Source organism: Stomoxys calcitrans, chromosome 1, assembly GCF_963082655.1.
Source record: "Stomoxys calcitrans chromosome 1, idStoCalc2.1, whole genome shotgun sequence".
Taxonomy (NCBI): domain Eukaryota; kingdom Metazoa; phylum Arthropoda; class Insecta; order Diptera; family Muscidae; genus Stomoxys; species Stomoxys calcitrans.
Genome location: NC_081552.1, coordinates 190,424,495 through 190,436,520, shown reverse-complemented (window position 1 = coordinate 190,436,520; position 12,026 = coordinate 190,424,495). Strand labels below are relative to the sequence as shown.

Here is a 12,026-nt window from a genome sequence, read left to right as displayed (position 1 = left end):
AGAACACAACAAACTGCTACAACAACAACAAGGGACGAATTACCTTCTCGAAATTACCAATCCTACAACTTCAGAATACACCCCAAAGCCCACCTGTTCGTCTAGTTTGGAACCAGCCCTATAGAAGTCTATGTAACGTCTATTACTAGAGATATCGTAGTCTTATCGATTCTATCAGAAATAGTGGTACAGTACTTTTTTTTATCGAAAAGCAGCTCAGGCAATGTGTAATCCACACTGCCTGAAAGATCGGTAGAGATGGGCGTTGAGTAAATACCCAAAAGGTATTTACCCGGCAATTTGCAAACAAGTTTTATGGTTTCGTATTCTTTGTATAAAAACCTGATCCTCTGATCTCATAAAATCGAACTATAGTGATATATAGGCGCGATATAGACCAATCTCCTGGCTTAAAGTCTTGAGGCCATAAATTGCTCATTTTTCATCCAATTTGGCACAGTGAGTTCTGATAGAACTCCTACCCACTCCTGTGAAATATGGTCCAGATAGAAGACGGTATACTATTTTCGTCATTCCGTTTGTAACTCATCGAAATATTGATTTGAGGCCTAACAAGTATGTACTCTGGGTCGTCTTGATATTCTAAGTCAATTTAGCAGTGTCCGTGCATCTGTCTGTCGAAAGCACGCTAACTTTCCAAGGAGTAAAGCTGCGTGCTTGAAATTTTGAGCATATACTTCGTATTAGTGTAGGTCGGTTGGGATTGTAAATGGGCCAAATCGGTCCATGATTTGATATAGCTGCCATATAAACCGATCTAGGATCTTGATTTCTTGAGCCTTTAGAGGTCGCAATTTTTATTCGATATGGCTGAAATTTTGCACGTGGTGTTTTTTATGACTTCTAACAACTGTGCTAAGTATGGTTCACATCTGTTCATAATCTGATAAAGCTGTCATATAGAACGATCTCGGGTGTTGACTTGATTGAGCCTTTACAGTGCGCAATTCTCATCCGATGTGGCTGACGTATTTTGTTATGACTTTCAACAACTGTGACAAGTATGGTCAAAACGCTTTTTATATCCTGATATAGCTGCCATTTATACCGATCTCCCAATTCTTATCAGATTTGGCTGAAATTTTGCTCAATAACTTCTTCTATGGTCTCCAACACTCAAACCAAGAATGGCCTGAATCGGTCCAAAACCTGATTAATCTTGAATAGCATGGCAATTTCAATCCTTTGTTTGCCTATTCATCCGTTATCCTTTGTTACCTATAAAGAAATATCGGTCAATTTTCTAATTTTCTAAAATTTTTAAACAATTTCAAATAACAGCAGACTGAATAACTAACAAATCATATTTTTGATGTTAAACCGCAGGACGGAATAACTATGAGCACCACATAACGAAAAAAATAGCTGGGAGCTTCCGGACGGTTCCGGTCCACAGGTTAGAATGCTGCAATTGCAGTCGTGGACAATCAAAGAGCATAGGTTTTTGCTTAAATACTGAGTGCGGCGTCTTTAAATAACCATAGGTCATAATGTTTTTGCGCGATCGGTCCTATGGTCCTCAGACATGGCTTAAAATAATTTCTAAGGTATAGGGCTGTCGAAAGTCGTTTTATAGTCAACGAAGTGGTGGTAAGTAAGCGTTAACTTGTCCATCTCAGGCCTTTTCCAGGATTTGGCGCAGTGCAAATATTTGGTCTATGGTGGATTAACCGCATTGACAGGGCCCAATTATCTCATTGACTTTAGATGTATGAGATGGGAATGAGACTTTTTCCTCTGTAGATGACACACTGTGTCTTGTCTACTTTCTCGTGTGCGGTACATAGTATGCAGAGGTAACAATCAAAGGTTATGCATTCATCTAACCAGATCGCGTAGGCGAGTTGATGCATACACCTTATAAGCGTATCGCCTACGGTCTTAAATAGTTCAGCTTGCAACATCGGCTCTTGCTGCCGTGTTGTTTTTCAGTCGTGCCACTGCTACTTGAACCTCATTTTGACTATGCATAGCACAACAATTGCATTGCATGCCATCACCGCAGATATTTGCCTTGGCTTCAATCAGTCCAGGCCATCTGCTAGGACAATCCTCGTGACACTGTAATTATCTAAAGCGTTCGACACGGTCAGTCATGCCAAACTATTTGAGAACATCGTCAACACAACACTCCAGCCACGCCTGAAACGCTGGATCGCATATAATCTGTGTGGTCGCCAGTCATTTGTGGAAATTAGGGATAATTCAACATTCATAAATAGCCCTGAAACGCACCCGATAGAATTGACCTCCCCCGGCAAACCAAAGTAGTTTTGGTTCAATTACGATCCGGCTGAAGCTTACAGAGCAGGAACTGATGCCAAAGTGCAGGATGTACGTCCGGATTGTGATCAGGGGCCACACTACACACGTTTAAATACCCAGCCAAATCCACCCGACTCAGACCCAGAGCCCTCTGAACACACTCTACCATAGTCGTAGAGTTCCCGGATCTGGATATACAACAGAACGAAGTAGACGAAAGATAGAACACAACACACTGTTACAACAACAACAACAAGGAGTGATGCTAACGAGCAGGATATATGCCCCAATTGTATCCTGCGCACATAGAGTTCTGTTAAAACCTCCAACAACTGTGCCAACTACGGTCCAAATGGGGCAAGAACCTGATAAAACTCCCATATAAACCGATCTCATGATTTGACTTCTTGAGGCCCTGGAAGCCTCAATTTTCATCCGATTTGGCCCACAGTATTCTGTTATAATTTCCAAAAAATGCGCCAAGTACAGTTTAAATCGGTCTATAACCTGATATAGTTCCCATATTAACCAATCTCCCGATTTGACTTCTTGAGCCCCTGGAAGCTGCAATTTTTGTCCGATTTGACTGAAATATTGCACATAGTCTTATGTTATGGCTTCCAACAACTGTGCCAAGCGCGGTCTAAATCGGTCAAGAACCTGATATAGCTGATATATAAACCGATCTCCCGATTTGACTTCTTGTGCCCCTGGAAGCCGCATTTTTTGTCCGATTTGACTGAAATTTGAAAATAGTCTTCTGTTATGACGTCCCACAAGTGTGCCAAGTATGGTTTAAATAGGTCTATATGCTATAAGCTCCCATATAAACCGATCTCCTCATTTAACTTCTTGAGCCCCTGAAAGCCTCAATTTTCATCCGATTTGGCTGAAATTTTGCACTTGGTGTTCTGTTATGACTTCCAACAACTATGCCAAGTACCGTCCAAACCGGTCTATAACCAGATATAGCTCCCATATTTTAGCAGAATCTATGGTGATGGATTCCTAGGATTCGGCCCGGCCGAACGCTTTTACTAGTTGTTATTAAATGGGGCCAATAACTCGCCTTATCATTTCGAGTATCAAAGGCACTTAGTATAGTAGGTTCTGAAATTGAAACTCCTTAATCCACTTCTTTCAGTGGACCATATGGGACTGGCGCTTCTCCGCCTTTGGTGGAGTTGAATAACGCGACCAAAAAAGTGGCCGCTAATACATTATCAGTGCGATTGAGAAATACGGCATCCGACTTTGTATCTTCTGTCAAAAAGCTCTCCAATTAGAAAGGTAGAAAGCCACTGCGAAGAAGACTCCCATCTAAGCTTGAAGAAGTTCACTGCCTTGTTTCAGACCCCTGCAGGGAACAAGGAACAAAGCAGGCGGGGAGACTCGCTCTATGGCAAAGAAGGTGCAAAGTGAGAACCCCGGCACGGGATAGCTGTGAGCACCACACATGCTGGAACATTGAGATCCAATCTGTGTAGTGTTTATTACTGTTGCGAGAAGCTTAGCTGCGAGCTACCGGGCGCGTCCACAGGTTACGGATTGTCGAATGCTACATACGGAGTAGTTGCAACGGCAGTCGCGGACACTCGAGCAGAAAGTCTCAGTGAGAGTCGGACAGCACCGGCACTTGCACAAATACTGAGTGCCTATAATGCTCGATATGACAAGGCGTGTTATTGGCGCCTTTAAATAACCAATGGCCACCTTGTTCCAGCGGCGATCGATCTTTTGGACCAGAACGAGCTTGCTCATCTACAGGAGCATGACGAGGATCGCTACCTCCACATGCAAATGTGGTTACAACAACAACCTAGTAGATTGACAGAGGTCGTGTACTGGTGGTATTATCGATCCAATTTTCTCCAAAGACCACAGCGGATGTTACCGTCAACGGTAGTGTGCAAAGTCTGGACCATTTCAACCCTAACAAAAGAGCTAAGTGGCTGGAATCCAGCTACGGACAGAGGAGTTCAACAATTGTCCTATCTATGGCTTTTCCTGGCTAGTGCGCAATTGCGGTTTGAGTGACATAGCATTTGTGGGTTTTGGCTATTGGTGTTTATATTTGCGCCTTTTCGGTTTCAGCAATTTCTATACTGAAAGTCTTTGGACCAGAACAATTTATACATGATCTTTCGAAGATTTTTCATCAAAGATGGGATCAAGCAGAATGACGTGATACAAAAAAAGAATCAATAACAAATTGCGTATACGCACAGTTGGATTCGGGGAAAAAAATGTACAAATAAATTCAAGTGAATTAATGAACTAAACACACATGGAATAGTAAACAAAATTATACATGGTTCACGGTCTGGAAAATGATACTGAGATGATGCCGGAATAGGTGAAAGCACAAACACTTTTATAGCTAGTTGAGAACACACAAATACTAATTGCTATATGTCAAAAATTATGAACAAAAATAAATGAAGTGATAAAATATTATTCTAATAATAAACCATGGAAAGGAAATAAACAATCCGGAGGTAGAGTAAAAGTCGTGGCTGCCATTGTATCATCAGTGTTGAGTGGGGAAAGTGTTGATGCTATGATATACCAGTTTGCCCAGCTGGAATGCAATGCAAAGAAAACATCATCAAATAGTACTGTGTGTTTTTATTACCTTTTGTTAGGCGGGCCTCAGCTAAAGTAGTATAAAAATGCCTGAATTTGTTTAGACTCATTGACTGTGACCAGCAGCAATGGCACTGCATTCAATTGCTTACGATATGTACAATACATTTCTCTGTGATTGGGAAACTTTTGCTCGGCCTGCAATATGACGATTCGAAAATTTGGCAGATGGGGAGAACTTTTGCGAAAGCCTTCATTGTGCAAATAGACATCGAAACTGATATTTAAACCATGCTCTTCTGCAAGTTCTTCTTCAGCATCTTCCTCATCTGCGTAGGACGTTAAAGGCACAATATCAAATTTTTCAAATTGCTCCTTGAAACGCTTGTACTCCACTTCATCCTTAAGAAAATCGACCAAACTTCCTTTGAATATCTTTGTGTTGCTATAGCGTCCTCTCTTAGCTCGGTTCCAATTATCGTAGTATTCCCTTTGATCATCTTGGGCTTTTCGCTTCAAATTTATGGCCTTTTTATTGGCAAAATCCATTAGCACATCCTGCCCCCCATTGCTATCTGCTGTTGGATGGTCTTGTTTATTATGTTGCTGTTTTATGTCATTACGTATTTGATCAAATTGTTGTTTGATTTTTGAATAATACAAAGATTTTTTCACATAGTCTGGTACACTTTCATGCTGCAACTCAGCTTCGAATATGGCCCACACACAATCTTCGGGCGTTTCCACTTGGTATTTGGGAAAGTTGATGTTTTGATGTTTCACCAGAATGTAGCCAACACGTGTGAAATGAGAATATACAAGATATTCCTGAAATTTCCCGGATTTCTCTTCGCCCATTAGCAGCAGATATGATTGTTCAATTGAGAGAATTCGACTGTTGTACTCAAGTTGTAGGCGGTTCTAGAAGTACAAAAAACAAAATGGAAAATATTTAGAAGTTCATTATTTATGCATTGAATTCAAATTTTTCAAGTCACACCTGCTTATGCAGATGGAAGTTTAATTCTGGTGAGCGTTAATAGCTTTGATAATGCTGTGTGGAGAGATGCAAAAGCAAATTTTGCCCATGAACATTCCAATAAGGAACAGGGGCAAACTTCTCACATGTCAATGAGTGCAGTCCGATTCAAGTTTAAGCTCAATGATAAGGGACCTCCTTTTTATAGTCGAGTCCGAACGGCGTGCCACACCTCTTTGGGAAGAAGTTTTACATGGCATAGTAGCGCACAAATGTTGCCAGCATCAGAGGGGAAAACCATTGCTGAAATTTTTTTTCTGATGGTTTCGCCAGGATTTGAACCCAGGCATTGTTCAGCGTCATAGCTGGACATGTTAAACACTGCGCTACGGTGGCCTCCTTATGTGGAGAGATAAATAGTTATTTTCACAACCTGGGTGATCAACTGATAATCTCCCAGTGTAATCTTTAGCATTACATCTAAAAGGCAAACCTGAAGAATTTATGTTTCGTTGGTGCTAGATGTTGAAAACAACAATCCAAGAATTCGATTGTTAACCACGACAGCATCTTCTCATCGCCACAATGGAAACCTCATTCGGTCAGGGACTGGCTGCTTCAGAGAAACCTGTCTGTTTATTTCTGCGAGACGCAGTCCGTATATGCGAGTAGACCACAGAATCCATCATTGGTCGGTTTCCATGAGGTGTAATCGGTGTATAGAGTTGATGCACTTTCTGACTTGGTTTGGCCTGCCTACGTTTCGAGTTGTTATTGTTTTGTAGTCACATTTTCATGTGGAGGTGGCAATCCTCGCCAAATTTCTATATGTAAGCAAGCTCGTTGCGGTCCAAAGGACCGATCGCCGCGGGAACAAGGTGGCCAATAACTCGCCTCATCATATCGAGCATCTTAGGCACTCAGTATTTGTGCAAGAGCCGTGGCCGCCCGGCCTCTCACTGAGACTCTCCGCTGGATACCGGTGATTGTCCGCGACTGCAGTTGCAGCTACTCCGTATAGAGCATTCCACTATCCGCAACCTGTGGACGGTGGCTCGCAGCTAAGCTTCTCGTGATAACAATGAACCCCACATAGATCGGACCTCAAAGTTCCAGCCTGTGTGGTACGTTTCGAGAGTACTGTCATGCTGTCATTTAAAGTCGTCGGACTATGTGACCCCTTCCACTCTGTCACGTCTCAATATGTGCAGCAGCAGCTGCTAACACCAACTGTCGCAACACCAGTTCTGGAAAAGGCATTGTTCTTGAAATTTGATGGCACTAGGAGACTTTAATGCACATCACGTTTCATGGCATTCTCCCCTAGGTAACGACCAGCGTGGCAGAGCAGATTTAAAGCTCCACGTCCTCCACGGTGAATGATCCCTCCTTGGGATCAGACCAACTCCCCGTAATTCTCACCATCGACCGAGCAGTCGACTTCATAACGTCTGAGCGCCGGATGTTTATCATACAGAAGAAAGCCGATTGGGACGGTTTCGGAGAGTACACCAATCACTGCTTCAGTGAACTGACTACCCCCTCAAATATGCTAGTTGACGAGTGAAAATTTCGAAACACCATAAACGCAGCAGACGCTCGCGGCACAATTTTCCGGCGTAGGCAGTGGTACACTCAGACGAGCGTGGTGGGATTCGTTGTACGGACCCCAATAATACCAGAATCAGTGAGCTGAATCTGGAAATAAACAGGGTAGTCAACGAACATAAGCGGAATTTGAAGCTGGAACAATTGATATCGGTGTAGGCAAGGTGTGGTGTAGGTCAGGTGTGGTCTACTGTTAAGTCACTCTCGAACACTCGTAGACTGGACGATATGACCTCAGTCACTTTTGGCGACGTAACTGTGACTGATCCGAAGAGATGCGCCAAATCGTTCAACCGTCAATTTATTGTGCATCCCGAGAATGACAGGGCAAAGAGGAGAGCTATTCGTCGTACCCGTGGTTAAGAATGTCATTCAAGGCGTTGGCCCCCAATGGAATCTCTACACTCAAGCTGGAAAAATCAGGATTTACTTGGAGTCGAGTACCTTATAACTGTCCTCAACCTGTGTTTGAACACCCTTATAGTGCCCGATTTCTGGAAGATGGGCAGAGTGATCCCGCTACTCAAGGCTGGAATGGACCCGAGTAAGGGAGAGTCTTCCTCCTCTCACCAGTAGCCAAGACGTTTGAAAGACTGCTCCTCCCGAACTTGTTAGAGAATTTCCATTCGCCGACCATCAGCAAGGATTTCGAAAAATGCATAGCACAAGAACAGCTTTGCATGCCATCACCGCACACATTTGCCGTGGCTTCAATCAGGCCTGGCCATGTGATAGGGCAGACATCGTGGCACTCGAACCATCGAAGGCATTCGAAACTATTTGATGACATCGCCAACACGTCATTCCAGCCAGGCCTGAAACGCTGGGTCGCGAATTATCTGTGTGGTCGCCAATCATTTGTGAAATTTAGAAATAAGAAATAAAAACACTGTAATGAGAAACAGGGAGTTCCTCAAGGCGGGGTGATATTTCCGGCACTGTTTAACCTCTACTTATCCTCTATTTCACCCCTCCAGACGGCATAGAGATCGTATAATATGCGTAAGATTGTACGGTCACGGCATCAGGCCCTCACCCATTGATGACATCTGCGATAAGTTAAATATCTACTTCAACGAACTTGCCGCTTATTTCGCTGCAAGAGATCTGAATACTTCAGTCACCAAATTTTCAGCCACATTGTTCACAACAGATAAGCGTGAGGTGAATGATGAGCTGAATGCGAAAGTCGATTCTGACCGTCAAGTGTCCCAAAATACTTGCTGTCACATTTGAGAGCTCTTACACATTATTCTCACATGTCACAGCACTTTGCGATTAGGTCAAAATTAGAAACAAGGTCCTCAAGTCATTTGCCGGCAGCACTTAGGGTGCTTGAGTGCCCATGATAATCGATACGACAAGGCGAGTTATTGACGCCTTTAAATAACCAATGGCCATAACGTTCCCGCGACTAGCGGTCCTATGGACCGGAACGAGGTCACATGGAGCGTGACGAGGATCGCCACCTCCACATATAAAGAAACCTTGTTGACCACGTACAAAGCAATTGGCCGGCTGTAGTGAGTTATGCAGCGCCTGAGTGGTTTCGTCAGTTTTGTGACACGCGGTGGAATAATATTCAGATCTGTCAGAATGCCGCCCTCCGAACTGCGACGGTCTGTCTCCTCAGTTCTCATGAGGACCACCTCCATCAGGAGACAAAGATCCTATCAGTGCGAAGACATAACTACATCCTGTCTAAGCAATACCTTTTGGGTTGTTATCGCAGAGACCATCTAAATCATCATCTTGTGGATAGATATCCACCGCCCAGAAGCCTTAAGGTAGATCTACATGATCTAGAGCGTGAGGTTCAGCGCTACAAAAGAGAACCTCTAGATCAAGCTTCATATCAAGCAGGTCTAGACAACATTCATGCAGACGCGGTAGCAGATGCGGTAAATAGCTACCGAGTGAATGTAGTCCTTGGAGAACGACCGCCTCCTATTGCACCTGAAGAAATTCACCTCTCCCGGCAAACCAGAGTAGTTCTGGTTCAATTACGATCCAGCAGACGCAGCCGCCTCCACCCCTACAGAGCAAGGACTGATGCCAAAGTGCAGGATGTGTGTCCCGATGGTGATCTGGGATCACACGACACACGCCACCTCTTTAACTGCCGCTAATAACTCGCTTTATATCGCATATGGAGTATCATAGGCACTTAGTAATTAAGCACGAGCCGGTGCAAGCCGGCCACTTCCTCAGACTGTTCAATCGATACCGGTGATTGTCCACGACTGCAGTTGCAGCTACTCCGCGTATGGAGCATCCTACTGTCCGCCAACTGTGGACCCGCTCGGTAGCTCTCAGGTGAGCTTCTCGTTATGACGATGAACACCACACAAGTCGGAAATGAGAGTTCCAACCCGTGTTGTGCTCTTAGTCATCCCGTGCCGGGCGGACTTTTGAACGTTCCGGTTTTCGTGTATCACAGTGATCGCGTTCAAAAGACTGTAGCCGCAGACGAGCTTCTTTATCCATTTCGACAACATGACCTATGATCGCCTTCAAAAGATTTTATCGCTGGAACTTCTTTATCCTTTCCGACCACATGACCTAGCCAACGCAACCGTTGTATTTTGATACGGAGCTGCTGGGCGTTTCCACAGGTTACGGATAGTAGAATTCTCCGCACCGCAGTCGACGACAATCATCGGTATCGAGCGGAGTCTCAGGGAGATTCTGGGTGGCACTGGTTGTTGCTTAAGAGTAATTGCCGGCTTGAAATAATCATAACGGTCATAACGTTCCCGCAGCCATCGGTCCTATGGACCGGAACAAGCTTGCTCACCTATAGAAGTTTAAGGAGGATCGCTTCCTCCATATGCAAATGTGGCTACTACTACAACAACAACACGTAAGATTTGGCAGTTTAGTATTATTTGTGGGAGGCCACTGTTATGCAGAGGTTAGCATGTCCGCCTATGACGATGAACGCCTGGTGAGACCATCAGAAAAAAGAGGTGTCGCACTGCGGCACGCCGTTCGGACTCGGCTATAAAAAGGAGGCCCCTTATCATTGAGCTTAGAACTTGAATCGGACTGCACTCATGGATATGTGAGAAGTTTGCCCCTGTTCCTTAGTGGAATGTTCATGGGCAAAATTTGCATTGGATTATTGGTTAAAAATGTTTTTGATATTCTCGGTAGGATGCGAACCCAAGGGTTTCCTGTTGCATTTGAAGAGACATCTAGGTTAGGTTGAAAAGAAGATGCGGATATTAATCCGCACCTTGCCACTATGGACATACACATAAGATAGTAATCGGCTTGCTATGCGCACGAAATACGAAAATGTAACCTCGAAAAAGAAAATCCAAGTCAGGAATTCCGTGCCATTTACAAAATCCCTAGTTGTTTTCCATACCGCGCCCTAAGTTGGTTCATGTCTGGTATTGTGTCCCCACAAAAGTACCGATGGCTGCACGGGCCATCACTTGCCGCACAGATTTTGCATGACATCCAAATTTCTAAAAAAAAAACAAATTCTCTGATAAACATGCCAATCAATACCTACCACTTCCAACAAAAACATTGCCTCATAGTATTCCAAATAATGTTCTCCGTTTGCACTGTAGCCAAATGTTCCAAATTTACCATCCTTGCGTACCACGCGAACTGCTTTGAACGAGGGATCCCATTGACCAACAGCTCTGCCTGCTAAACGCTCTATGCGGGGCTTGGACAATTGTTTTTGTAGTTGATCTATAAAAAAAGCGGCAATTTAGTATTTTTGCAGTTTGTTTTCCTGCACATAATCAAACTCGCATACCATACAGATTTTCCAATTCACTTTTCTCCTCTTCGGTATTTTGTGGCAGAGTTCTTTTGAGACCGGCACTAACAGCATCTGTTTCAATATTTCGTAGTTGGGTTAGCTCGTTGGGACTGAAACATTTGCTTGTACAAGTTAAGTGCATCAATATGTATGCTTCAAATTTTACCTCAAGTACGTAGTTTTCGGATGAACTTTAATTGATTGGTCTGTAACATTTAAATTCATATTTACTTTCTTTGTTATTTTCTATTTGTTTACATGGGCTCGTGTTTGGTTCAACAGCTGACAGTTAAAGAGTCTAAGTGCTGCCAAGTTGTTCACCTATAAGATGCTATAATTGCCGGTAGATGTCGCTAGTGTGAAAGTACAGAAATGTCATTCCTTGTCGGTGGGATGGTGTAGAATACTTTTTGACTACCATAAGCTGAAAAGTATTTTAATGATCGAATAAAGTGGTCTGATTATCTCATCAATTATTAAAATTTGATACGTGTGGCTCATATTTGTTGTTTTCTGTAAGCAGTCTAAAGTTTTCTGTTCATTTGTGGTGTAGGTCATGCGCAGGGTTATGGAGCTGTCATTTGTTTTCAACAAAAGCTATGGGAATATACAACAAATGGCATAGATTTTAATGAATTTCAGAAACCACAACTGTGCGTAGTGATTGCATGTCAGAACATATGTACATCTGTATGTATGTTGTATCAAAACGGTAAACTAAAATTGTTTAAAAAAGAAATGGGAGTATAGGTTATTATATTTCTATTAAGAATGTGCAGTTGT

The 12,026-nt window shown here is 43.2% G+C and overlaps 1 protein-coding gene across 2 annotated transcripts; it reads right to left on the bottom strand.

Annotated features, from left to right (window-relative positions):
* Positions 1–4,639: 4,639 nt before the first annotated feature.
* Positions 4,640–11,547, bottom strand: LOC106083983 (uncharacterized). 2 transcript variants are annotated; one of them, XM_013247337.2, is made up of 5 exons: positions 11,410–11,547; positions 11,238–11,353; positions 10,983–11,170; positions 4,922–5,793; positions 4,640–4,867 (listed from the first exon to the last, which is right to left on the bottom strand). In XM_013247337.2, exons 1-4 carry the CDS (start codon positions 11,466–11,468, stop codon positions 4,939–4,941), a joined length of 1,218 nt encoding a protein of 405 aa, XP_013102791.2. In that variant the 5' UTR covers positions 11,469–11,547; the 3' UTR covers positions 4,640–4,867; positions 4,922–4,938. The 2 variants fall into 2 exon arrangements, with proteins under 2 accessions (XP_013102791.2, XP_013102792.2); XM_013247338.2 differs by having other exon boundaries at positions 4,640–4,844.
* Positions 11,548–12,026: the final 479 nt, after the last annotated feature.